At 56.6% G+C, this 27995-nt stretch overlaps 1 protein-coding gene across 1 annotated transcript; it reads left to right on the top strand.

Moving 5' to 3' along the window:
* Positions 1 to 512: 512 nt before the first annotated feature.
* On the top strand, positions 513 to 26936 carry LOC123355407 (interferon alpha-inducible protein 27-like protein 2B). The gene is made up of 7 exons (XM_044997845.1): positions 513 to 541; positions 7258 to 7363; positions 14213 to 14339; positions 20921 to 21158; positions 23883 to 23933; positions 24828 to 24989; positions 26027 to 26936. The coding sequence occupies exons 3-7, from the start codon at positions 14334 to 14336 to the stop codon at positions 26122 to 26124; spliced, it is 555 nt and encodes a 184-aa protein (XP_044853780.1). The 5' UTR covers positions 513 to 541; positions 7258 to 7363; positions 14213 to 14333; the 3' UTR covers positions 26125 to 26936.
* The last annotated feature ends 1059 nt before the right edge of the window (positions 26937 to 27995 follow it).

Raw genomic sequence — 27995 nt, 5'->3', positions numbered from 1 at the left:
CTGCTTCAGCCGGCGAAAGGGGAGAGGCAGAGGCCTCTTGCAATTTGTGCACCCGCGACAATATTTACTGGTAAATAAAGAGGCTGGAGGATTCATTAGCGTAGATCTGTGCAGCTCCCTCGCCGTCTGCCTTGCAGCCGGGCATGGTTGTGTGTGTGTGTGTGGAAGGGGTGGGACTCGTCTTGGGATGGGGAGGTGAATTCTGCCTGCAGCGGCAGGGGAGGGGGAAGCCCCAGCAAGGAACGAGGCTCCTTTATAAAGAAGAGGGGAGCATCTTTCTCTACATGCACCTGGAGGTGTCTGCAAGCCAGGCAGGGTCTGCCCTTACATCTCCTCTCTCCCTCCCCTCCCTCGCAAGGAACTTCTCAAGCTGAACTGCGAGGATGCTGCATGCTCCTCGGGAACAGAATGCAGACAAGCTGAAGGAGTTCTGTGGCAAAGTCAAGATGAGCAGGCAAGTGCCGGGAACTGGCAGGCGACACCACCGCTCCCGGGTGCCGGCGCTCCAGCCCCAGACAGAAGTGGAATCACCTTCAGGACAGTAAGTGGCTCAGCACTGGGGAGGGGGCCAGAAATCGGGATGCTGGGGACTGCAGGGCGGGGGGAGCTGGGTTTCCCTGTGCTGAGTGTTTAACCTTCACTAGTACAAGGCTGGTGCCTGGGCTCCCAGCTCCCACGCCGGAGAAGCCTTTTGTTATTTGCAGCCTCTGCGCTAGACACTGATAATCAGAACCGTAATCAGCATTTTACTTGGGCTTTGGCTCCTTGCAGCAGCTTTGCAGAGTGTGTGTGCGGGTGGGGCTGTGTGTCAGCCGTGCGTGGGAGGAGAAGGGGCTTGTAGTCTCAGCAAATGTCCTGCAGGGTTAGGGGTGGCTGCGGTCCTCCTGCTACCCCACCCCCCCAATCCGCTTGGGCCCAGCGGAGGTGCCCTGGGATCGGCACCCCTGGCCAAAGCAGAGAAGCAGGGTCATCGGCAAAGTCTCCGCAGGGATGGGGGGCTGCAGGGCAGCACGAAGCAGGCTCCGCACCACCCTGGCGCCCCCACAGTGTCTGCACGGAGCGGGTGATAACGGTGCTCTGGGCAATGCTGCTGTGGGGCCGGCAGCCTGGCAGGGTCTCTCCCTTTAGAGACCCTACGCCCGCTGTGGGGCAGAGAGCCTGAGCCGTAACTCACCCGCCTGCAGTCAGCAACACGGCAGGGCCCCCCAGAATGGGGTGCAGGGCTCTCTCGCTGCTGGGCAAATCCTCTGGGGGCCAGGACAAGGAGGAGCATCCCCTGCATTAGTGAGGGGGGGGGCGAAGGGATCCCAGCTCTAACTTCTGGGCTCCTGATCCCCATATTCTGCGCATGCCCACGGAGGATCGTCGCGGCAGGATGGGGCTCCTCCGGGCTAGCTGTCAATCAGGCCCCTCCGTCGCATTGTCACCTTGGTTTGAAGCAGGGGTCACGTCAGTCACCATTTCCTAGCCTAGCTGGTTTCTTCGGGGTGAGGTCAGAGGGCCCTGAAGCGAGCATGGGGGGAGGGGAGTGCGTCCTGGAAGGAGCTGCCCTCTCCCCCTGCGCCCAGCTCTCTGCCTGGTTGTGTCTCTCTTTAGCCGCTTGCTCTGATGAAGTGGCTAATGCAGTTGGTTTGCAATGGATCAATGGCCGGGGGAGGCGGGGAGCGGGGCCAAGCCGGAGCCGTGACCGGTACAACTTGGAAGCGGCTGTGTTAGGAGCGCCTGCCGAGCACGGCCGGGCCGCGCTGGGGAGAGAACAGAAAAAAGACACTTCCTTTTATAGGCCGGCTGGGGCTGTGCTGGCCCTGCCGGGTGTGTGTGAATCCCCACATCAAAGCCACGCTTGGCAGCCTCCCCGGGCCTCCATTGCTCGGGCTTGTTGTTGCTCTGCCTGTGCAATGGAAGCCGCAGGAACCCCCAGGGACCGGCTGCTAGCTGGGGACGTGGGGGGAGCTCCATGGAGGGGCAGCAGCCGACAGGGGCTGAAGATCTGGCCCACGTATGGGGGTTGGGGTCACTCAGCGATGGCTCCCCCGGCCCAGAATCACAGGCTGGGCACCCAGACGTGCCAGCTTCCCCTCTAGTGAGTGGCCAGATATGTTTAGAGGGTCAAATAAAAGGCACTTGGGAGCAGTGGACCTGGGCCCAGGCCCCTGGTTTATCAGAGGGGGGTTGAAATCTGGCCATGGGGCTGCAGCCTCCCGCGAGTTTCCCCTGGCGCGGTGCAGAGCCGAGCAGCTGCTGGCTCAGACACTCGTCTGCACCCGTCAAGGGCGGCTCCAGCCCGGGAGGAACGATGCCACCCCAGAGGGGCTCTGGAAGGAGCCCTGGCCAGAGGGAGGTTTGCAGAGAGGGCTGGGGCTGGGGCAGTTGAAGGCTGCCAGACGCAAACATCTGGCTTTGCAGGGTGGGTGAGTTCTGTGCTTACGTCTGGGCAAGACCTGCCTTGGGGCCAGCCCCGTGCAAAGGACGCCACGTCCGTGAAAGGAAGCGACGAGCCCGGGCTGCTCCTCAGCTTCTCGTCCCAGCTCTCCTAAGCCACTCGGCTCAGGCTGCCGGGAGCCGGGCTCCTGTCCCCTCCAAGGTCACCAGGGCTCACCCCTGCACCCACAGCCAAGGTCAGAGCAGGGTTCCTCTGCATGGCCGGTGCTGGGCTCCAAGGGATAGCAGCAAAGCTGGGGTGTGGGGTCTGGGACGGCAGGCGGCTGTGGGTCGGGAGTGAGGGGCACCGGCAGAGCTGTGGGGGGCGGGTCAGGACTGAAATGCACTGAGCTGTGGGGGGAGCCCATGACTGGAATGAGAGGGGATGCGGCTGTGGCTCAGGAGTGAGGGGGCTGGGGGATATGGAGGCCTTGTCTGCAGACTGTGTGGGGAGGGAGGCTGTGGGGCAGGAGGCAGGGGCATTGCCACAGCTGCGGGGAGGAAGCTCAGCCTGGCCCTGCCCAAAGTGCGCCTGGCTCCCCCAGCTCTGGCTGCTCCCCACATAACAAATCAGGTGGGGAACAGGGTTCAGCCCCAGTGCCTGTCAGTGACACCCAGGCACCTCCGTCCCTGTGGCTTTCCTGGGCCCCTTCCAGAGCTGGGTCGAAGGCCCCAGGCCCGCGGGACGCCTGTGCCAGAACTGGGACTTGAATCCAGGGCTCCCAGCTCAGCCCCTAACCCTTGTTCCTCCTTGAGCCAGGCACCTGACTGTGGTGTCACAGTCCCCCAGGCACCTGACTGTGGTGTCACAGTCCCCTAGGCACCTGCTGCCCCTCCAGCCAGAGCCCCCTCGGGGCAGGGGCATGGCAGAGATTCCTCGGGGGGGCAGCCCTCCCTTTAGCAAAACAACCGTGATCAGCTGGGGGACGGAGCGGTGAACAAACGCAAAGGAAGAGCAGAGCTCCCCAGACCAGGCTCCGGGCTGCCAGGGCCATTTCCTGTGCCAGCTGGTCCATTTCAGAGCGTCCCTGCTGGGGGTGCTGTTGTGAGCAGACACAGTCCAGAGATCACTGCCGTGCACTGCGCACACAGCGTCACTCGCACGCACGCGGCCACTCACAATGCACGACCACCCGCGTCCACTATTCCACTAGTGCACGCAAACGCCCCGGGCTGGTTCCCCTCGCACTCGCACCCGGGGAGACCTGCTGCTCACTTGCGTGTGCCCTGTTCTAGGCATTCTGGTATCACACCCTCCTCTTCCTCGGCCTTTGCAGCTCTTCTCCTCCTGGGAGAAGGGTGATGATCCCTGGGGTGAGCTGAGGGCCTGATCCGGCTTGCTCTCGGGGTGTCAATGGCTGCACTGAGGTGGAGGGGGCTCCTTGGGTGGAGGGGAGGGTCTGGCACTGAGCCTGCCACCAGAGCAGTGCCAAACTCCAAGGAGATGGCTGCAGGTGGCAGAGAGCTCAGCACAGGGAGGAGAGGGGGTGGGACGGGTTGCACTGGGTTTGCTGCAGTGTGTGTGTGTGTGTGTGTGTGTGTGTGTGTGTGTGTGTCCGTGTCCCACGCAGGGTGCTGGCGATGCAGGGCAGGAGGTGCTCTCCTGCCTGAGGGGTACTGCAGAGGCAGGCCAGCGGGAAGGGTTAAGCTGCTGCTGTCTGGGCAGAGGCAGGCCCAGGGGCCGCTCCAAGGGACACACCGTCACAGTGTGGAGCTCTGCCTGTGGGGTAGGGTGACCAAAGTCCCCGTTTTGGCCAGGACAGTCCCTTTTTAATCCCTGTCCCGGCCACCCCGACGTCTGGCAACAGTGGTCATTTGTCCCCTCAATCAGCTGGCAAGAGCAAACAGGACAAATGCCCCTTTTTTATCAAAACAGTGGGGTGCGGAGGAACGGGGGGGAGCGGTGATGCCAGCCCTGTGCGGGGGGGAGGCAAGGCTCGGCGGGTGGGGCAGGTAGGGCTCCTGCAAGCCGCGATGTCAGCCCCAGCCTCAGGCGGGGGGCAGGCAGAGCTTTGCCGAGCAGTGACGCCTGTCCCGTGTAGAAGGGGGGCTCGGGCCAGCCCTGTGGGGGGGGGGCCTCGGGCCAGCCCCACCACGGTGTCCTGTTTTCCCTTTGGGAAATACGGTCCCCTCCTGTGTAGGCAGGAGAGGGGGATCCTGGAGTGTGCAGGGCACACCAGCCCCTTGCCTGGTGCCGGGGGAGCTGCCCAACCCCTCTGCTGCTGGGGCTTGGGCCAGGCCCAGATTTCAGTCCTGGGAGCCAGCAGCCCAAGGACCACAGAGGACCCAGGCTGGGCTGCAGCCAGAGGGAGCCGCTTGGGTGGGGTGCACTGTAGGGATGGCCCTGGCTCCGGAGGCCGAGCAGCGTCTTGTCTGCCAGAAGCTGCTGCTCTCCCAAGCTCCCGGAAGCCGGGTCAGCCGCGCAGTAAGTGCAGATTTGGCACCCGGCAGCTCCTTGCAGAGAGATGCAGCACGTGCGGTCGCTGTCTGCCCGGTGCTGAGTCACCGCTCGTCTGCGGCCACACCGCCTGCCCCGGGGAACTGGCCACTGGCCCCAGCCTGCCCCGTCCCCGGAGCCCAGAGGGCTACGGCCCTGGCTCTGGGCCCAGGGGGCTGTGCTCTGCCCATCTTCCTCAGCCAGAGCCACTGCTGCTCCCCATGGCTCGCCTGAAAACCAGCCCCGTCAGACACGGGCCTGGCCAGGGGAGGAGAGGGGCTGTGTTTGGGTTGGACCCAGCGCTCCAAGGGTCCGTTCTCCAGCTCTGGCTCAGTGCAGCTCAGGAGAATGGGTGTTTGGGGGAAAGCTCCCCCGTTTGGGTGCCATTGACTCAATCGCCCCTCCCCCCAATTCCGCCTTGACTCTGGACCCCGCTTTGCAGCCTTCCCCAGACCCGAACCCCCCCTGCTCGGCCCCTCCAGGCTGGGGCTCAGACAGCAATCCCCAGGCACCCACCGCCACAGCTGGGGCTCTCAGCTGCAGCCGGAGAGCCCAGCTCCTCCTGCTCCAAGGGTGGGGGCTGGGAATCAGGACACCTGGGTTCTATCCTTGGCTCTGGAAGGAAGTGGGGTCTAGTGGTTAGAGCAGCAGGGGCTGGGAGTCGAGACTACTAGGTTCTATTCCCAGCTCTAGCACCAATTTGATATGTGACCTTGGGCGAGTCATTTCCCGTCCTTGAGAGATACAATGGCCAAAGAGGGGCCTGGCCCAGCAGCTGGTATTGCCAGAGGCTCCTCTCTGCCCAGCCTCTGTGAAGAGCCAGCTTCTGCTCAGCTAATGTGCACCACAGCTGAGAGCAGGAACCGGGCTGCGGGGGCAGGCGGCTCTCGCTCAGTGACCTCGGGCAGCATGGCCCGCGCTGAGGGTGGCGAGCCGCCCCTCCAACCTAGAATGGCTCTGCAGCCTCTCCGCTAGCTGTGGCCCATCCAGCATCCCTGACCCCAGAGTGCCTGAGACCAGGGCTAAGGGTGCTGCTGGGGCTGGCAATGAGCAGGCCAGATTCACCCCTGCACTGATGCAGGGAATGGGTGGGGACGCGTGTATCTCCTGGCCCGGGGGAATAACAGAGGGGCAGGACTGCCCCAGCAACCCCTCCCCCCATGCCTGACCTGCCCATGCTGGGGAGCGGGGGCTCTTGCAGGGGGAGCGCAGGCAGCTCCGGGCCAGGCTTGGGGGAGCCCACTCTGCACAGCTTTGCACCTCGTGCCAGCCAGGAAAGCAGGGCGAAACGCTGCCCTGAGCAGGGAACACGGAGCCAGGAGCCCTCCGCATCCACTTTGCACAGGTGGGATGGGGTGCCAAGGGGAAAGGAGGGGGGCAGTGGGCCCAGCTACAGCAACCCCTTCCAGAGAGAGAGACAGAGAGAGAGACACACACATACACACACACACACTCACAGAGCTCTGCAGAGGCAAGTGCAGTCTGCTCTGACTTTCCCTTGCTCCAAAGTCCTCTGTGCCCTTTGCTCAGCGCTGGCAGGGCCCTCGGGGGACTGGCTCGGGGCAATGCGCTGTGTGATGTAAGTGGCTCCTCAGCCTCTGCGCGGGGGCTAACGTCACCCATCGTGCCTTGGAGCCAGGGATTTATTTGCAAGGGGGAGAGCTGGGGTAGGGGGTCCATCCCTAGGTCCAAACATTCCCAGCCCAATGGGCCCAAATCTCCCCTGCAACCAGTGCAACCTCATTGGCTCCAGCAGCGTTATTCCTGATTTACACCAGGGTGGGAACAGAATTGGAGCCAGGGAGCAGGTCCCTCCCCCAGTGATTTCCAGCAAGTTGCATGAGGCCCCCACCCCCTTGACCCTGCTCTGTGGCTCCAAACCCCCCCGGGTGGCAGCTCCCGCTCCAGGAGTTTAATGAGCTCGTCAGTGCTCAAACAAATCCAGCAAGTGGCCCCTGGGCCTGATCCTTGGCTGGTGTAAATCAGTGCGGCTCGGTGGATTGCAGTGGAGCAAAGCAGATTTACACCCACTGAGGTTCTGGCCCTTAGGGAGGAGGAGGCGTGTGAGTCCCCGGGATCTTCCAGCGCCTGATTGTCCTCGCGGCTGAACCCCAAAAGGCCACACTGGGTCTGCAGAGGCAGGAGGGCCCAGTGGTTAGACTCTAGCCTGCACGTGGCAAAGGAGCAGTCAGGGGCCTGCTCTGACCTGTACTATGGGGTAATAGCACTTCCCAGCCTCACGGGGGGAGGGGAGGTGGGAGGCTAAGGTTGGGAGGTGCTCAGATACTACGGTGATGGGCGCCACATTGGGACCTTGGCTAGAGCGGGATGTGGGGGGAGCATGAGCCTCCGGTGCCGTTCCCAGCCTCAGTCTTGAACTCCAAATGTTGCTTTGACAGGGAGAACCCTCGAGAGGCTGAGTGAGTGGGGCCATGGTGCTCTCGCCCCAGCTGTAAGAGGATCCCACAGTGCATTGGAACCGAAGCCTCAAGTCATCCCTGAGCGGTAAGTGTGTAAGTCATTCCACCACCACCCCACCCATTTTACCCCTGGGGAAACTGAGGCACGGGACAGTGGTTGGGGCACAGGGTGACACGGCGAGTGGAGGCAAGGGATGGATCTAGAAAGGCTGTTGTGAAACTGACCGATTTTTAAAATGAGGAGTGGGTGCGACAGCATGACACCAAGGTCCGGGGTTTGAGTCTATGACAAACCATGGAGGTCTATTGGCTACACAAAAGTTAGGGGTAAAAGGTGCAGCCGGTTTTCTCTGGAACAAAGAGTCTCTCGATTTGTCTGTCTGGAGGGTCACAGGGTGCTGTGGATTTCATGCCTAGTTGCCAAGGCTCAGCACAGATTTTTGGGAAAAGGCCAATAGACTTTGGAGGGAGGGGGAAGCCACAGGGATTGCAAACACCTCCAGCTGTTATTTATATTACAGCTGTGATCAGGGCCCCATTGTGCTAGGTGCTGTACAGACACACAGACAGTCCCTGCCCTGAAGTGCTTACAAGACAAAGGAAGAACTAATATCCCTGTTTAATGATGGGAGAAACTGAGGCACAGAGAGACTAAGGGACTGACCCAGTGTGACAGAGAGAGGCAGCGGCAGAGCTGGGAATTGAGCCCTGATCTCCTGAGTCCCCAGGCAGTGCCTTAACCACCAGCCCAGTCTCTGAGCTCACACAGTTCTAGGTCGGAGCCAGGTGACTCACAGGCACGTTTGTTGTGCTCCCAGCAGACAGCACTTGGCCAGACTGAGGCAGGAGCTCACAGAGTTACCAACTGCGGCAGAAAAAAATGACCTGTGCTAGGAGTTAATTGTGGAAAGAGGAAATGTTTTGGGGCTTCGAATTCTGTTCTCCTGGCCTGAGCGCCCCGGCTGGCAGAGCCAAGGTCTGTGTTGGGGTAATAAACACACAATTATTGGGGGGGCTGGTTTGTATAATCTCACAGCTAGGGGAGGCTAGAAATAAGTCCCCATCCCTGTTAAACGTGTGCCTTTCGCCTCACTAAGGCAGCCTTAAGAAAGATGAAATATTTCCTGCACCCACATCCTGAATAAAACAGAGCCGGAGTGGGGGTTCTTGTTTTTTTACTTTTAACCTTGCAAGCAGTGAAAGAAAGAAGGCAAATGAATCTCCCCACCCCATGTGCCCCGCCTGGGTGTGATGTCAAAGAGAGAATTCAAACAGTATTTCAAACCTTCCTAGACTGTGGAAGCAAGAAGAGCTGGTTTAACATACGAGTCTTGAGTTTCTAGCGGTTCAGGAGTCTCGGTGATTTGCACGGCTCAGACTGTAGATTTCTATCTAGCTGGGCTCTGATTTAAGGCCAGCAGAGATCATTAGATCTTGTCTGATCTCCTGCATAACCCAGGCCAGAGAATGGATCTGACCCTCACCACCGTAGTATCTGAACACCTCACAATCATGCCCAGCTTTCACTCTCCCAGCAGCATCCTCCCCACATTACAGACAGGGAACCCTGACACAGAGAGGTGAAATGACTTGCCCAAGGTCACACTCAAGAGTCTGTGGCGGAGGTAGGAACTGGCGCCACATTTCTTGAATGCCCCTCTGGTGCTTTCATGACTAGCCCATCCTGCCTGGCCAACAAGAGATAAACCTGGGTTGTTGGTGCAGTTTGGCAAACCAGTCTTCTGTTCCGTGTTGAGAGCAGAAAGCGGGGGAGGCGGGGTTGCTTTTCAGCATGATGCATGCATCTGAAACAACCTTATAAGGAGGTGCAAATTTCAGTTAACAGAAGCCTTCCGGTATGCAACATGCCAGGAGGACGCTACTAATAGCCCATGTAGTAAATCTTTGGCTGGGTCTAGACTACAGACACGGGGTGTGACTGGAGTGCAGGGTGACAGGCCCACGCTAGCGTTAATCTAGCGAGCTCAGGTCCTGGAGCAGTGAAGCCACAGCTGCGCGGGCCGCCCCACAAGTTATTATCCAGGGTTCCGTGTGGGTTGAATCTCCTGCTGCTGCAGCTTCACTGCTCCGGGCCCTGAGCTAATAGGATTAAAGCTGGCTCGGTACATCCCACCCCATGACCCAAGTGTAGGCATGCTCATGTTTTCCTTCTTCCGTCTGCACTGCAAGCAGTGGATAGATCTGAGGTCTTTGTTCAGTGGAACACTACCCTAGCGCGTTAGCATGTGGGCCAGATTCCCAAAGAGTCCAGCACGTCGGGCGCATGCCGGGCATGGGGCTCTTGTGAAAATCTGCCCCAAAGTGTCACGACAGGAGCGTCTGGCTGCTGAGGGCATCAGAACTCAGCCCAGAGGAAGAGACACTCAGTGGAGCTCCACCGGCTCCGATGGAACTCGGCTGATTCACTCCCGCTGAGGATCCAGTCCGTAAATCTGTCTATAACGCCTATAGAGTCAGCCGGGAGGGTTCATTGTTGTCATGTCTGAGCAGATAGTGACACTGCGGTTGGATCCTGGAGGGGAGGGATTTGCTCACCTGGCCTTTCCCCTGGGCTGTTGTGTGACATTGTCCGATGGTCCTCTCAGCCTCTGGGTTACAACTAGGTACCTCTATGGTGCTAAATATCCTAAGGACTCTGTCTGCTCCACACAGGAGAACCCAGTTCCCTGCTCCAGCTATTAAACCTCCCTCCTTCCCTGAGCCAGAAAAAAGAACCCAGGAGTCCTAGCTCCCAGATCTGTGTTTTAAGCACTGGACTGGCCTTTCCCTTTATGAATAAGCAGCAGTGAGACTGGATGAATCCTGAGTGAAAACATCCAGGAGAAACCCAGTGGCCCTGCCACCAGGCTGGGGATCTCGCTACAGCCCTGCTTCGGCCAGTGGTTCCCAACCCAGGACGCAAATGACACACGGTACAAAGATTCCTGAGCCAGAAGGGGAACCTGGAGGAGCTTGTCAGCTCCAAGCTGGCTCAGAGACAATTTGGGGTCCAGTCAAACAGGTGTAAACTGGCTTATTACTGGGACCAGGGAAAACCCCTCCCCACCCCCGCTGCATGACAGGAGCCCCCAAGTCACCTCCGGCTCCTGGTTGACACAGAGCCTGTTTCTGTGAAGTTTAGCACTTGCGAGGCCTTTCCGTGCTCCCTCGCTCACCCTCCCCAGCCGGATTTCGCTTGCTCTGTGCATTAGGGAAACGAGGGAGCAGTTCTGCGGAGTCGACGTTTTCGTCCTGCTCTCCTTTGCCTCAGGGAGAGGAGGTCTCATGTGGGGATTAGGCCATGCAGGGGGCGAGGTTATCGGCAGCCGTGTATGAGAGCAGAGGGCGTTTGCCGGGCTGGTGGTGGGTTTCTTCCACAGTTCTGCAGGATTCAAGCGGTGCCCTGAGAGGCTCCGGGTTGGAATAGCAGGGGGCTGTAGGTCAGGACTGAGGGGTATCAGCAGAGCTGGGGGGCAGGACTGGGGTCGCAGGAGGCTGTGGCTCAGGGCTAAGGGGTATCAGCAGAGCTGGGGGGGCAGGACTGGGGTCGCAGGGGGCTGTAGGTCAGGACTGAGGGGTATCAGCAGAGCTGGGGGGTCACAGGACTGGGGTCGCAGGGGGCTGTAGGTCAGGACTGAGGGGTATCAGCAGAGCTGGGGGGGCAGGACTGGGGTCACAGGAGGCTGTGGCTCAGGGCTGAGGGGTATCAGCAGAGCTGGGGGGCAGGACTGGGGTCACAGGGGGCTGTGGCTCAGGGCTGAGTGGTATCAGCAGAGCTGGGGGGGCAGGACGGGGGTCACAGGGGGCTGTGGCTCAGGGCTGAGGGGTATCAGCAGAGCTGGGGGGGAGCAGGACTGGGGTCGCAGGGGGCTGTGGCTCAGGGCTGAGGGGTATCAGCAGAGCTGGGGGGCCAGGACTGGGGTCACAGGGGGCTGTGGCTCAGGGCTGAGGGGTATCAGCAGAGCTGGGGGGCAGGACTGGGGCCACAGGGGGCTGTGGCTCAGGGCTGAGGGGTATCAGCAGAGCTGGGGGGCGGGACTGGGGTCGCAGGGGCACTGAGGCTCAGGACTGAGGGGTATCAGCAGAGCCTGGGGGGGCACAGGACTGGGGTCACATGGGGCTGTGGCTCAGGGCTGAGGGGCATTGGCAGAACTGGGGGTGAGGGGAGCCCGGGGGCTGGACTAGTGGTTGGGACTGAGGGGCATCGGCAGAGCTTGCCACACACCCCTGCTCTGTAGCTGGCTCTGTCCCTTGCTTTCAGGAGAACTGAATTCATCCCTTTGCTTTCCCGGGGGTCACACTAGCCCCTGCTCTAGCCCCCGGCTCCCTGGCTGCGCAGCTTCCTCGCACTGTGTGTCCTCCCCTGACTATATCTGCTGCCCCCTAACCCTGGCCTGCGCCCGCGTTCTGTAAGGAGCCACGAAGAGAGAGCGAGGCCTGGAATGGGGGGAGCCCAGCTAACGGCAGCGGCAGGGCTCCCCGTCCTCTCCCTGGCTTGCGGGAGCAGCTCCTTCTCCTGCTGTGGGGAGAGACAATTTGCTTGGACCCTCAGCCAGCCCAACGGCAACCCTGAGCCGTCGAGCCTCCAGGAGTCTCTTTGGCTGCCCAAGCTGTTCGTCTGCCATTTGAGACAAATGCAGCCAAGGCCCCTCGGCCGCCCCCGGCCCTGGAATCTGGGGCTGGATAGAAATGGACGAGGTTTGTTTTTCATGCCGATGAGCAGTGCCAGCCCTGCAACCCCAGCTCTGCAGGTGCAGTCGTGGCAGGGACAGTGCAGGCCACTTGCCCCTGGGCCAGGAGGCGGGAAGTCCAGTCTCTGGCTCAGTAAATTCACAGCCTCTCTGCTGTGGCAGCCAACGGATGGGCTGGGCCACTAGGAATTGCATCCAGCGCCTCCAGCTCATCTCACAGAGCCACTGCAGTCAGCCAGACGGCTCCTGGCTCCCCTGCAGTTTCTAGAAAGTCCATCTCTTTACTCCCTGTTCTAAACCACTGAGTAGGGGTGCCCTGTATTGCCGAGCTGCTGCTGTGTTCTGCCCCAGAAGTGGCCGCACTCACTGCAGTGCTGGGTGAGGCCTACATCTTCCTGGCAGGTGTGCTGCAAAGCTTAGTTAGTTAATGACACAGGCAAAGTGCTTCGAGCCGCTCCCATGAAAGGCAGAGAATTAGCATGAAGGACAGTGAAACAGGCACGCGAGAACACCCTGAAAGTAACTGGGTGTCTGTTGGGAGTCCCCGCTCATTATATCAGTGCCTAACGGGCCCAATGGCAAGTCTGATTGGCCCCCAAAACCCAGGCACCAGACTGCATGTTCCAGAGCGCCATCTGCTGGCACCGTGTCTATCTACAGCTGTGCAGACGGAGCCCGCTTGTAACGCTAGCAAAGCCACCTGCCCAGAGCCCAGTTAGGACGACCCTCCTGTCTCCACTAAGCGCTTCGTTTTTCATGCTCCCTGGAGTGGTACAATGTTCCAAGCTGCAGCCCACTGCTGCATTTGAACTCATGACCGAGAGGGTCTCTGTAGCCTTCACCCCCGGCCTCTCCCACAGGCAAACATCAGACTCCAAGCACGTCTCACCGTCATTGTTTCAGCCAGGCCCATCCTGCCCCCCTCGTCCCCAGGAGGGCAACGTAATCGCCTCGATGTAGCTCCAGTTACAGTCAGTGCCGCTCGGGCCAGCGGTGCCCTGGCAGCCCGGAGAGGTTACGCAGGAGACATTCCCTCTTTCTCTGCCTTTACAGCCCACCTCGCTTGTTCTCCCCGCTCCACCGCCGGGAAGGAATCAATAGCATTTAGAGCTGACAAATGAATAACGTTCCTGAGCAGAGAGACGCTGGTGGGACGTGGAGCTTTTAGCGTGGTTGGTAAAAACGTGTCGTCGTCCCATGAAAAATGAGGCTGGTTCGGAGAAGGGTTTTAATGCAGCCGGATCACTTTGGGGAAGTTACTTTTAATGGCGATGGTGGGGAGCCGGTAATACACGCTGCAACGAATCTCTGACCAGTTCAGGACCTTTGACGCTGTCCTGTGCATTGCAGCCGCTCTCAGGGTTGGGGATAGAACTCAATCTTGCTCTGAAAGCGCAGGCCTAAACGTCTGTGTTAGCACTATAGGGGCAATGAAACACATTGCAGCCGTCTGAGTCTATTCAACGGAGGGCAGTGGCGCACATTTTATACACATACATGCACACGTGTGTGCACATACTGACACACCCACACCCACGGCAGCAGCTAGGTGGTAGAACGACTTTGCATTTGTACAGCACCTACCAGCAGAGGATCCCATAGTGCTTTGCAAACATTGAATGAAGCCTGACAAAATGCCACTTGGGAGAGCGAGAAACCTGTGATCCTCATTTTACAGATAGAGAAACTGAGGCACAGAGAGGGGACGGGGCTGGTCCCGGTGGGCAGACAGAAAGGAGAATGGGAACGAGGGATGGGCAAAATTGGTGCCGCGAGGCTCCCTAACCACAAGTAGTTTGGGAGGAGTTTGGCGCAGGGGCCCCAGGGCCGATTCATAGACTTGGACCCTCTGCAGCTCCCCATCCTCCCTAGTGCAGGCTGGAGGCTGGCAGCCTGGCAGAGTGAATCAGCACCACAGGCTGGAGCATGATCAGCCTGCAGCCAGAGATGCGCAAGAGTCAGATGTGAGGGGCACAGGCCCTGGGTTTGCCCCTCAGTCTCCCATGTGGCTTTGCTGAGAGCTTTGTGCTCCAGAGGGAGATCAAGCAGCCCCAACCCCCCCAGCATGAGCCACAGCTGAACTCCCCAAGGGCACTCGCCATTTCAGGGTGGGGGGGTGGCCCTGCCATCAGGCGCTCCCGGCTCCCTCCTGCCCCCGGGGTGCTCACAAAACAGGGCAAGGGGACAGAGCTCCCCCTCCCCACAGTCTCTAAAGCTGCTGTTTCGTTACATTCTCTTTTCAGGGTCCGGAACCGGCCTCCCAGGGCAGGAGCTGGAGCAGGGGGGAACTGGGAGCAGCTGCCTCGGAGTCTCCAGGAGCCGGGGCTCGTCCAGTCCAGGAGGATCACTGGAAGCAGCCTTGAGATGGTGGTAGGTGCTGATCCTGGCTGGCGAGCCCCGTGCATGCTGCAGGGAGCCGGTACACGCGGGGGCCTTGCCCCTCGAGGCCTCAGCACCCCAGCAAGGGCCAGCAAATGATTTTCATTCACACACCAGAGGCCCGACTCACCCAGCTTAGGGGATGACAGCAGCAAACCAAGCACCAACGGGGGCTGCCGGGTGCATGGCCTGAAGAAGCAGCCCCTCCCTCCCAACCCTACATACTTCTTCATATGCCCATAGGGAGTCAGCCGGCGTTATGGAATGTTAAGAAGTATGTATCTTTGGGCTGGGGTCCTCACGTCCTGCAGGTACTGGCTCAGGACAGGGTCTGCACCCGTCCACTGGAGGAAGACCATGGGCTCATACTCGTCTAGTGGGGACGGAAGCCCCGACGTGGGACTGGGCCCTGGAGAGAGTGTGTCCCTGGGGCTGGTAAAAAGGAACCAGATCAACTTGGAACTGGATTTGGTCCCCTTCAACCAGCTGCAGTGGCGCATACGCCATCCTCACCAGGCGATAGACAACACGCGTGTGCGGCATGCTATGTACATGTGTCTTACGTGCCTGCTATGCTTGGGAAGAATGAGACATGGGAGAATGGGGCGGCTTGGAGGCACCAGGGTATTTTAATAGGATCCAGCTCGTTCGCCTTCCCCTGGGGCAGGAAGACAGGAGCTCCCAGAGTCACTGGAGGACAGTGGTTTGGGGTAAGATCTCTCCCTTTGCCAAGGGACCCCTTCTCTGGGACTCCTTACAAAAGCTAAACCTATGTTGAGGGGCGTGTGCAGGATCAGGGTTAGAAGTGAGCTTCAGCTTTTGACCTGGGAGCTTGGTTTACCCAGGATCTCAAACAGGGAAAGCTCTAAAGGAATGTAATTGTGACCTGCAAAGGGAGTTTCGAAGTTTGATTTATGTTCCTTTTTCAGTTCTTGACGGTGGATAGAGATGGCCTGAAAGGTTCTCCCCTACCCCGTCTGCCCGCTTTTTATTTTGAACCTTAGAAAAATCAGCCGTGTCAAGATTGGCTGTGATGGTATCACTGGAGGACTCCCTGGGGCTCTCAGGGATATATGCTGGGAACTGCGTCGCGTCTTTCGTTCAACACTTAATTGGACTGTGGAACTCACTGCCACAGGAGGGTGTTGAGACCAGGACCCTCACAAAGGAGGATTGAAACAGAAATCTACAGAGCTAACATAGATTATGCTAAAACAGAGAGTTTTGACAAGCAAACCTCCTGCTTCAGGGCTCAAGCCAGTCTCTAACTATTAGAGGTTAGGATGAGAACTTCCTGTGGGGTAGCGTATCCCACAGCAGCCTGCTACAGGCTTTCTTGTCCCTTTCTCTGAGGAATCTGGGGCTCGTTATTGTTGGAGACAGGCTACTGGTTGAGATGGACCATGGGTTGGAGCCTACATTTAACTGAAGGGGGGGGATGCTGAATCTTTAAAGATGTCCTTTCTCCGAAGTGCTTATTGGACAATAGAGTTAAATAGAGAATTAACATCAAACGAAGTCTTAAACAGTCTGACTCGAAATCTTTTCCTCTCCTGGTTGCTAAATGGTTGCCCTCTTGCACTGTCACCATTTCACTCATTTTCCAGTTGCACGTAGGCTAAACAAGACCTTAATTTCTAACGTTAAAAAAAACCTCATGCAGAATTTGTAACCCTCTCAGCTTTTTTTATCCACCATAAAGAACGAAAACAAAGCACCATGTTCCTTTTCGCTTTGCAGGCCACCTTTGCACTATGTTTATCGGGCCAACAGCTATTGCCTTAATCACGCTATAGTGCCCAACCTTGGAATTAAACACCTGATCAGAACATATATGGACTATACCATCTGGTCACGGGGGGAGAGGTTCGAGAGGGGCGGGAGGGTTTGTGTGCTAAGGACAGTAATGATAAATAAGTCCTGCTAATTCTGTGTAAGGCATGGGAGAGGTTAAAGGGGAGGGGTTCCCTAATGATTTACTTGGCCTTTGGGATGGGTTGCATATCCCTCTGTCCATGAACACCCACATAAAAGCCGACTCCCTGTAGCTGGGTGCTGGGCTCCTGTATATAGCTGGAGTGTTTTCTCTTTAGTGACCAGCTGCTCTAGGGGTAAGTGAAATTTGCAATGCTCAAGTGGCCTTGCTAATTCCATCTGGGCCCGGGGCATCTTCTGAGCAAGGCTGTTTGGAAGGGAGACTATTTTAAACAGAAATGGCAGGAGAACTAACTGTCTTGTGTGAAAGGGACCCTCTTACGCCTTATTTTAAGCAGACAGATTTCCTTAACCCAAGTTACTAATGCTGCCTTTAATTGTTAAGCCTGAAACAGCTTTTCGAATCCAGTTCTGCCTTGCGTTGGCTGTGCCATTTCCTAGGTGTGTTCCCCCCTGAGATGGGCTGGGAAGCAGGAGCTAATGCAGTCGGGCTTGTTATCAAGGCTGTAGGGTCTGTGCAAACTTCTCCAATGGGCCTGGGTTTTGTAGCAGACTCTGGTGTCCACCCTTGAGGCCAAACCTGAGTTGTGACGCGTCTGAAGGATCCTTGTGCTGTTACAGCATGTCTGTCTCCTACACCCACCCGTTCACCTCTGGCTTTTGGCGTTGACTGGTTGTCTGTGTTTCACTTGCCCTGATGAAACTGGGTTGTGGAGGGTTATTTTTACTCCATGTGGATTGCAAGCAGTTTGCAAATTTCATCTTAAGGGCATGGCTTCATGCTGTCCCTTTAAAGTGCCAGAAGCAGGTTTCACTTCCCTAGCCATCTAGCCAAAGCATTTAAACTCGGGATGTCTACCTGGAGTCACTCCACTAAGGGACTGATCCCCACAGCTCCCTTGGCCTCAGGGGCAGCAGAAGTCAAACCTATGCAATCCAAACAAACAAACAAACAAAAGCTTCTGCAGCCACCTTAAAGCTCCTTGTTCCAGTCTCGCTGGGCGGGCGTGTGGGAGACCAGGCACAGCTGAGTCACGTACCCAGGGCCGGGAGGGGGCCAAGTGCCGCCCTGGTTGCGCAGTTGGGATGTCATGAGCATGTAGCAATGCTACTACAGAGGCGAGCCGCTTGCGAATGCCGCCCTAAGGGTACGTCTTCACTACCGGCCGTATGGGCGGGTACCAATCGATTTCTCACCCTCCTGTCGACTCCGGAACTCCACCAACGCGAAGGGCGGTAGCGGAGTCGCCAGGGGGAGCCGCGGTTGTCGATCCCGTGCCGTGAGGACGGTAGGTAAGTCGATCTAAGATACTCAGGGCGGGCTCCAGGCACCAGCTGAGCAAGCTGCTGCTTGGGGCGGCTTCCGCCCAATCCTAGGGCGGCACTGACGCGTGTTTGTTTGTTTGTTTGCTGCTCCGGCCGCCGAGGAGGGGAGCGCCCTGCAGCCAGCCCGGCAGGGCAGCCCGTGTCCTTCCCTCCCCGCCGACTGGAGCAGCGTGGAGCCCTCCCGGCAGCGGCGCGGAGGTCGGGGCCGCGGGGTGAGCGCCCCGCTGAAGCCCTGGCTGCCCCCCTCACTCCCTCCTCTCCCCGCCATTGGACCAGGCGCGCGCTCTGCAGCCCAGGGAGTCCCCTGGCTCCGGCCGCCCTGTGGGGGTTTTTTTGTTTCGTTCTCCCTGCTTTGCCGCTCCAGTGCCCTGTTCCCGCCCCCCCTTTACCGCTCCAGCCCCACCGTGGTTTTATGTTGTTGTTTTGGTTTGGTTTTTTTCCCCCTGCTTTGCCGCTCCAGCTGTGCTGCAGTTTCCCCTCCTCCCTCTTTGCCATTCCAGCCGCGCCGTTTTTTGTCCCCCCCACCCTGCTTTGCCGCTCTGGCCCCGCTGTGGTTTTGTTTTTGTTTTTTCCCCTGCTTTGCCGCTCCGGCTCCCCCCCCCCCTTTTTTTTTTGGCTTGGGGCGGCAAAAAAGCCAGAGTCGGCCCTGAAGATACTTCGACTTCAGCCAAGCTATTCACATAGCTGAAGTTGCGTATCTTACATCGATTCTCCCCCCCCCCCAGTGTAGACGTACCCTAAGTCTAGCAGGGAGAGAAAAGAGCAGACAGGAGCGGGTCTGGGGGTGTTATCAGAGCCCCCTCCCATTGAGCTGTGGTTCCTGCAACCCGATGGCACTTCACTCTACTAGCCGTGCCGGGCATTAGCAGCTCAGTGGCAGGGCTGTGATAACACTGAGCTGGGGGAGGGAGTTGTGCAGGTGGAGATGTGGGGTGCGGGTGAGCTGTCCTAGCAACCTGCAGCCTGAGTAGGCGGGTGAGCCGTGTCAATGCCCTGTGTGCGTGGGCGCCCCAGAAAGCATGTGCTCGCTCAGTGGGAACTGACGGAGCTGGATCCTGAGAGTGCCAGTCCTTAGCCTCGGCTTTCCTCGTCTCTCCCATACCCTGCCTCTGCCTCTCGGGCCCCAAGTAACAGTGGGGGACTCAGAAGTTGGCCTCACTGCGTGTCCGTCTTCCTGCTCAGGGCTCAGAAAGCCGGCGCTGAGTTCCAAGTGCCTGGCTGTGGCTCCAGGACCCCTCTCAGCCATGAGTCGTAACTATCGCCACGTCCCTTTTGCTCATGGGAACATCCACCAGGAATTGTGACCCTCACAGGCAAGCGGTAGAATGTCTGTACAGTAACTCCTCACTTAACGTCATCCCGGCTAATGTTGTTACCTCGCTGATCTATTAGAGAACATGCTCATTTAAAGTTGTGCAATGCCCCCTTATAACGTTGTTGGGCAGCCGCCTGCTTTGTCCACTGCTTGCAGGAAGAGCAGCCCGTTACAGCTAGCTGGTGGGGGCTTGGAACCAGGGTGGGTCGGCAGCCCCCTCATCAGTTCCCTTAAGTTCCCTGTGCGCAAGCCGCCCAGCAGGCCATCAAGTGCCCAGCAGTTTAGGTGTCCCGCCCCCATTTCTGTGTGCTGCTCCTGGCCTCTGCCTTGGAGCTGCTCCCGGGAGCCTCCTGCTTGCTGTGCAGGGAGTGGGGGTGAAAGAGGGGTGCTGATGTCAGGGTGCCCTCTCCCCCCTGTCCCCCATCTCCACAGAGCAGGGGGGGACACACGACAGGGCTCAGGAGGGAGGGAACTTGGTGGCAGCAGCTCCTGTCTCAACTTGCTGATCTACTTAAAAGGCAGTGTGCTTAGTGGGGTCAGTGTACTTAAAGAGGCAATGCACATCTCTCTCTCACACACACACACACACGGTGTGCAGGGCCGCCCAGAGGGGGGGGCAAAGGGGGCAATTTGCCCCGGGCTCCGCAGGGGCCCCCAAGAGAACAGCGGAGGCTCCCGCCTCCGCCCCTCTCCTGGAGCCTCAGCGCATCAAGCGCCGAGTCTCCGGCCGAGCCCTTGAGCCCCGCCCCGATCCGAGCCGCGTGGTGAGGGGGCGGGGCTGGGAGCTCCAACGGGGCCTGAGCCCCGCCCCGCTCAGAGCGGCGTGGGGAGGGGGCGGGGCAGCTGCCTCTGCTCGGCGTGGAGCTCACAGCCCCGCCCCCTCACCACGCGGCTCTGAGCGGGACGGAGCTCAGGCCCCGCCGGAGACGCGCTCGGGTAAGAGGGGTGGGGCTGGGAAGCGGGACCCGCCGCCGCCGCTGCAGCAGCGCAGCCCGGTCTTCGGCGGCGGGGGGCCCCTTCTGTTCCGGGACCCGCCGCCGAAGTGCCCCGAAGGCCCATGGCGGGGACCCCCCCCGCCACCGAATTACCGCCGAAGACCGGGCTGCGCTTCGGCGGTAATTCGGCGGCGGGGGGCTCCCGCCGCGGGTCTTTGGGGCACTTTGGCGGCGGGTCCCGGAACGGAAGGGCCCCCCCACCGCCGAAGACCCCGGGCCCCCGGAATCCTCTGGGCGGCCCTGACGGTGTGTGTGTTTCTATCTCACACACACATGCACCACTCGTCACTTTGGAAAGTGGAGGGAGTGGTGCGCGCCACTGGGATAGCCTGGGTTCATCATCACGTTCAGTTTCCACAGGGAATGTTTGCAGCCACTGCCATGCGTCTATTGTGTCTCCTCCCTCCATTTGTGCTGCCTTGTAGAGTGTGAGGCCACATTAATAACAATGCGTTAACCCTTGAGGGCTCAGCTGAGTGCTGGTTCATCCTTTAGCAGCAAGGCATTTCCTAGGAAATATCCCTCCCTCTCCCATCGTCTGACTCCACCACCTCAACCAAGCTTCACAATCAGCATTGCTGTGTACAGTATTAAATTGTTTGTTTAAAACTTACACAGAGTATATATATACATATCATGTCTTTTTTTCTGGTGAAAAAAATTTCCCTGGAACCTAACCCCCCAGCCCCCATTTACATTAATTCTTATGGGGAAATTGGATTCACTTAACATTGTTTCGCTTAAAGTTGCATTTCTCAGGAATGTAACTACAACATTAAGTGAGGAGTTCCTGTAGTTTGTAGGCAGCCAGGATGCCTGTGGTCCCAGCAGAGCACCAGTGTTGCCAAAGGTTATCACCACAACTTAAGCATTGATGCAAAGCAGCCCTCCCATGCCTTCCTACAATCCCGCTGGAATCTCCCCACTGGCCTCCACTGATTCCCATTTGCAAGCGGTGACACTGCCTTGAAGTTTTCAACCAGGTCATGTTGGCCATGCAGGTCCTCGATCCTCAGCTGCCAGTTCTGGTTTCTGATCCAGAGATGGAGGCCAAGGCGAGTGAATCACCATGTGCGGAACTGGCACCTGTTGCTTTGGCCCTGCCTTGGCATGAGACGGGATCACCTCCAGCTGGAGAGCCTTCCCAGGAGGCAGAGTTCCTGTCTGAGCAGGTGCTGGACCAAGAGGAACAGGCTGAGACGGACATAGAGGAGGAACCAGAATCAGAACCAGAGCCCAGTAAGTGCCCTTGCTGACCGTGCCTATGGATGATGTGCACTGCATTACTTGTTATGGGGCTAGGGGGGCGACATTATGAACAAAAGGTGGGAATAATGACTAATGACAGATACAGCTTCCCTGGTGGGCAGTAACTTCCAGCTTTCACCCTCTCCCCCTCCAGCACGCACATCCCCAGATGGATTTGAAGTGGGGTGGGGTGGGGTGAAAAACCATTAGCGGACTGCAGAGGGCAAACGAGCTCCTGTTGTGAAATGAGCCCCTCTCAAAAGCAGGACACAGTTGGATTGTCTCTTTATAGCACACTAAGCAAAGCAGTGCAGGGTTTTTGCATGTTCACCAGTGCACAGCTAGTTATTTAATCTCAGCTCATAAACCAGGCATCCATCATGTATCCACATGTCACCGTAAGCGTCCAAGGTTAGCCAAGCAGACGGCAGAAGGGAGCATGCCCAAAGGTCAGGAATGAGGCAACACCTCCCTGGTGCACACCACCTTATTCCTGCTCCTATGACATCCCCTCTCTGCTATGAGGAAGGCATATGTGCTAATGTCACAGCAGTGGTACCCCATGCATTCAAGCCCAGTGCGGGGAGGAGAAGAGAACTGATTCTGATGTGTAATTTCACTACCTGTATTATCTGATTAAAACACCTACTTTCTGTCACATGCTCCATGCCACTTGGTGTTGAGAGCCGTGTGGGTTTCTCAGTATCCTGGCAATTCAAAAGCAAAAGCATTTTTTTTTTGCTTTGGGAGAAGGGTTTGAGCCAAAATCCAGGTGGTGTGTGGTTTGTTTTTCTTTTGGTTGTTTTTGTTTTAAAATATCAGTGAATTTAAAAGTTGCAAAATTTTTGTTTTCAAGGTGAATGAGACATTTGTTCTGATTGAGTTTTCTTTATATTTTTAAACAAACAAAATTGTGTGGAACTAAAAAGTCAAAACATCTTTGACTCTTGAAATTTTGACACACACAATTCTGTGAAAGCCACACAAATCTGCACATTTTAGCATTGCCAATTCTGCTGCTTTTTAATTTTTTTTTTTGTAAAATAAATAATCTTTGGCTGAAAGGTCTGCCAGCTGCATTTAGCACACCAGTACCTGTCTAGAGCTTGACTTGCAGAATTCAGCAAGAGCATTCGCATTGCTGCTGCCAGTGAGTAACCACCACTAACATTTAAACTGTTCCTTCACTTTCATCTGGTCATACTGAACTGCCTGGCACTTTTCAAGTTCTGTTGCATACTGACGATAACAATCTGGCTGCTAATCCTTCACTAGAAAGGGTTTTGAAACATCCCACTCTTTGAAGACCTCACATTTTAGAAAAAAAAAATTGGCTTTTGCCTGTATTCAAGTAATGAGCTTTCTTATGCTGGTTTGTTGACAAGATGTACAGAACAGAGCCGTTTGCTCCAGCATCTATACATTGCTATTGTCTCCGTCATACAAAGCAAACGTGAGAGTACAGGTCACCTCTCATTGCCAGGCTCTGGAGGTCTAATACAAAGTAGCCTGTAAAGATTCAGATTCTTGAACCCACTCAGTCTAAAACATTCCCCTTTATCTTCTTAGTTCTCTCCTGAAGCTCTGCATGTAGCGGACACATTCTCCTGTCAACATCACACCTTGCCATTCTGTGAGCAAGACTGCTGCTGGGACACCTGCTACTGCTTTCTGCTGTACCTGCTTCTCTTGCCTCTCGTCAGTAGCTCTATACAAACTGCTACTAGCAGCAGCGCGTCATTGCTCTGTGCAGGATCCATGCCACCACACCTGCTGGCTTCCTGGAACTAGGTGGATTGTGGGAGTTTCCAGGTTTTAGATCTTTGCAGTCTCCGATCCCCACCTGGCGGGGAGCAGAGTTCTCCCACAATGCCTAGGGAGAGTGGTGCAGTTTGTAGTGATGCTGTGAACCCCGGGACACACTCCCAGAAGCCTTAGCGTAACACAAGTGGATTCAGTGCTAGTGCGGACACAGGGAGTCACAGCCCGCCACAGCACACACTTGTTGGCTTGTGGCATGGTCACGCCGTGGCATGTTAGCCTGACTCAGGAGACGTTCGCTGAGATAGGGTCAATCAAGGCAGCTTTGTAGCGTAGATACACTTCCACAGAAGAAACCAGTGGTGGGGTGAATTTGTTGGGACAGCTGGAAGAAAAACCATTCTAAGCTGGTCTAAGTGGATGGTTACTTCACCCCTCAGAGCAGACAATACTGAGGCAAATCTGCTTTAAGTGTGTAAGGACAGAAGGCCTCCGCTCCGAGTGATGTTTATGGAGAGTGTGCTCAGTAGGGGTTAGAATCCAGTGCTACTGGTAATGTATTTTCTGCAGCATCTGAAACTCTCTGCCTCTTTCCTCTACTGCTCTTACCTGGACCCCTGTTTCTGGAATGCCAGTAGAGTACAATCTTCCCACTCCTGCTGCTCCAGTCTCCTCCTCTGGGCTGGTCGGAGACCTTCCTAAACAAAGAGGACAAAGGAACCCTTCAGGAAGTGGATCTGCTGGGTAAACGTGTCCTGTTGGCAATTGCCTGCTTTGTGTGGAAGTACTTGCTGATCGTTGTAGCGGAGCAAAATCCATCAAATTCAGACAGCGATTTAGAAACAAGCCTGGACCGTGGAGGTGGCTGCACCAGGAGCTGGCTTCCTCCTCCCTGTGTATGTGTTTAAAATTTGCTGATCTCACTGTAGTGATGCAAATCTTCTCCTTCCCTAGAATCCAGCCGCAAAGCAATGAATGCAGCAATTGGAGCAGGTGTCGGAATAGGTAAGGGGCTGATTCAAAGCACTTAGTTCATGCAGAGTTTTGTGGCACAGCTTCTCCCCTGCTGAGTGGTGGCAAAGAGACTCCAGATGAGTGAACATGCTGGCCTGTTGGGAGCAGGGACACCTCATTGGCTGCTTGACTCTCGGCAGCGGCTCCAGCGGAAGAGTGGGGTCACTGGCCTGGTGAGGAGAAATCTGCATTTGAACTCGTGTGTGTGCCCATGGGGGCTGAGCCTATTCTGCAGAACTGGACGGCCCTCCAGGCATGGGGTGTCCCAGGCATGGTTGTTCCAGTGATTTGCCTTGCCTGGGATGACTCGCCCTGTAGCCCTTCCTGGGAGCCTAGGTCAGGACACGCAGCTCTGTGGGAGCTGGTTCATGGACGTTCTGGCTGGAGCCGGTCTAAGAGCTTGGCTACATGTACACCGGTGCTGCTGTAGCGCTTTAGTGAAGGTGCTACTACACCGACAGGAGAGCGTCTCCCATCGCTGTAGCTCATCCACCTCCACGAGAGGCAGGAGCTGTGTGGGCAGGAGAAGCTCCCCTCTTGACATAGTGCTGTCTACAGAGCTGGCGTTAGGGGGTAGCAAGCAGGGCAGTTGCCTGGGGCCCCACACCACAGGGGGGCCAGCAAAGCTAAGTGACATGATCAGATTTTGGCTTCAGCCCCACATGGCAGAACTCGGGCTTCGGCTCCTTAGCTTCTGCCCGGGCCCCTGGCAAGTCTAATGCAGCCCTGGCTGTCTACACTGGGGGGTTAGGTCAGTAGAAGTATGTTGCTCAGGGTGTGAATTTTTCACACCCCAGGTGATGTGGTTACACCCATTGTCAGGATGTAGCGCAGACCTGGCCTAACCGCGATGCTTTGCTTAACCCGGCAGTGTCTCTAATGCAGGAGCTGCAGTCATTGTAGCCCCAGTAGCAATCTGGGCAGCAGGCTTTACTGGAGCAGGCATTGCAGCTGGGTCCATAGCTGCCAAGATGATGTCAGCAGCTGCCATAGCCAATGGAGGAGGGGTAGCCGCTGGGAGTCTTGTGGCAACACTGCAATCAGCGGGTAAGCCTACGGGGCATCGGGAGGTGAAGCCTCATTCAGACCCGGGTCTGGTGCTCTCCTGCCACTTCCACGCAAGCTCTGATTTTCCTTTAGCAGGAAGAGCAAAGTCTCTATATTGTTAGACTAAATGTGTTGCTCACCGACCTTGCTAACGTGTGACCTGCAGGGGCAGTGCTGCATGTACTCAACAATATGCTGCTGATGGTGATGGTCTGGGTAGCCTGGGCCTGACCTCATCGAAATAAGTAGCATTGATCACATTGGGTATTCAGTATTTTACCAAATAAAGCTTTATAACTTCTGCTAAACGCTCAGCCCAGGCCCCGGTGCTCCATGCCTTCCAGCATTTGCATCTAAAGGTGAAAGTCCTGATTACCATGGGGGTGGGATGGGAGGGAGGGGCTTTCTTGAATCCACAGCTCAAGCCATCAGAAATTAAGGTGAGGATGCTGTTCATATCCCACTTGCACTGGGGTTGCAGGAACAGGAACTAACCCACATGTTTGGGTTTAGATGCTCAAAGGATTTATTTCCTCTAGGAAGGAGTCATGAGGGGGAGAGGTGAGAGCTGGTACAACTTCAGACCTAAAACCCTGGCAGGTTCGTAATAAATACAGTACTGGGTTCACTGTACCTCCGATCAGGGACTCATCCAATAATGGATGATGCAAGTGAACCAAGGCCAAGGTGCACAGATCAACAGGTGATCAACCCATAAGTGTCTTGCAGCTCTTGGTGAGAAAGAAGACTGCACCCAGCGGCCTTAAAATAGCAGAGTCCATTATGTCTGCCGAAAGCATTAAGGGTTAATTCTCAGATTTCACTGGCAGGCTATCCCTCATCAGCAGAGGCCAGTGGCAGGGGTTAGTTGGTGGCTCTGGGCTAAATTCTATTCTCAGTCATGCTGGTGCAAATCCAGAGGGACTCTGCTGATCTCTGGATTTACACTACTAAGAGCAGATTTCCCTCCTCTAGGAGAGTCAAGGGACTAGTGCAATGTAGTGATACTGACTAGCCGTTCCTCTGATTCTTTGCAGGTGCTGTAGGACTCTCGCTAGGTGCTAAAGTTGGGCTGAGCACTGCACTGGGATCTGTAGGTGCAGCTGTTGGTTCCTGGTTCTCTAAGGATAACTGAAAGCTATGCAAGCCCTGCCGGCATCAGAAGTAAACACTGACCAGTCCTGAAAACCCTTAAGCTGCAAAGCAGGACCAAAGCATCAAGCTATGTGATATGGTGTGGCAATTACTTCCTTGTTGCCTGGAAAAAGCTACTGCAAACGTGTCGCTTGTTCTGCCTTCTCTTTAACAGGTGTTGAGCTGCTCTGATTATGGTGGTGGGGTGTGTGTGAAAACAATAAACCTGGTTTTAAATGGACAAACTTGTTAGTTTGAAATTGATGTGGGGAGAGTCAAAGCCCTAGGGAGCGTCAGAGGTTCTTATAAGCATCTCCCTTGGAGTGGCTTTGGAGTGAATTCTGTGTCCAATCCTACCTGGGTAGCGGGTTGTTGTATCAGCTGATCCTCCCTGTAGCTTTTCCCTCAAGCACAGGTAGGGTGACCAGACAGCAAGTGTGAAAAATCGGGACAGGAGTGAGGGGGTAATAGGAGCCTATGTAAGAAAAAGCCCCAAATATTGGGACTGTCCCTATAAAATCAGAACATCTGGTCACCCTAAGCACACACATGCCTGTCCCCTGTGGGGTTTTTGAGACACAATATGCTGAATAGAGAAATCTCACCTCAGATGCACTGTCTGCTCCCGAGTGTGGATGTTGCCAATCCCATCCGCCCAGGCTAAGTGACAACACACCCTCTAGCTAGCCCTACACCTCGCTCTCAGCCAGGCCTTCAGTCGCCCTCCTGGGTTTCTATCAATTTTACTCTCTTGCTGCAACTGAGCCAGCGATTTAACCCTCCTTCTGAAATGCTGATAACTCTGTTCTTGTCAGTAGCCTGCCAAGATCAAATCAGTCTGAGTGCCTGAAAACTGCTCCCAGCCCGTTAGACTGGCTGAGCATTGGCATGAGAGAAGAGAAGCACTAGCCCTGATTCGCAGGTAGAAGTTAGTTCTGTGATGTAAACCGCCTTTGTCAGATGTGTTCATCGTGGCTGATGTGAGAAACCTTCCTCTGAAGCACAAACTGTTGCCTAGCTCATGCAGCTGTCCAACGTGGCAATAGCAACGTTATAGTTGCAGTTAGTTGTGGCTGCAGACTGAACTATGTGGAAGTGGCTCCTTGCACACGGGGACCTAGTGTGAATATTCAGCCACTGCAGCTTGCTTCATTTTCGCTTTATTCCCACTAGTCCGACAGCCCCACGCCGCAATGGGAGAAGGAGCTAGATTCCATCTCCACCTTGTGCATCGTCCACAGACTTGCTTACTGCGGTCCAACCAGTTGCCTCTAGGAAACCCGTTGAAGATGGATGGGCTGCATAGGTGTCCCTGGGGGCAGCCCGCCACCTGTGGCAGCAGTTGCTGGTGAGGATGCAGAAGGAATCCCAGCCGAAGCAAGTGAGGTGCAATTGCTCCAGGGCTGGTGCTGTTACGCTGGTGGGTGTGGAAAAAGTGCCAGGCTCAGCCTCTCGATGCTAGTGCCAGGCCTTCGGTTGGCTTTACTGCCCATTATCCAGTGAGGTTTAGCTTCAGTTCAGATCCCAATGGACAGTTCCCTGCATCCTGCAACCTCATTTAACTGGCTCCTATCCCTACCCTTTGGGGGTAGCTGCAGCAGAGAAACAAAGGACTGAACAGACCTCGGACTGCGCTTCCCTCTCCCTCCAGCCCAGGCATGTTGGCAGAGGGTCTGCTATGTGAGGACAGCTTCCAAGCCAGGGCTGCCAAGCCACTAACCTGCCTTTTTACAAAAGGCCCCTTCTCCTGTCAGGGGAAGAGAAAAGGGGCTGGGGCGGGCGACTGTTCAGGGAGACTCAGGAAAGTTTCTGTTTTAATTCTGCTCCGTTTCTCTTGAGGATCACCACGAGGCCGGGAGGAGTCACGCCAAC

Source organism: Mauremys mutica, chromosome 23, assembly GCF_020497125.1.
Source record: "Mauremys mutica isolate MM-2020 ecotype Southern chromosome 23, ASM2049712v1, whole genome shotgun sequence".
Classification (NCBI taxonomy): Eukaryota; Metazoa; Chordata; order Testudines; family Geoemydidae; genus Mauremys; species Mauremys mutica.
This window is presented reverse-complemented; position numbering and strand designations above follow the sequence as displayed.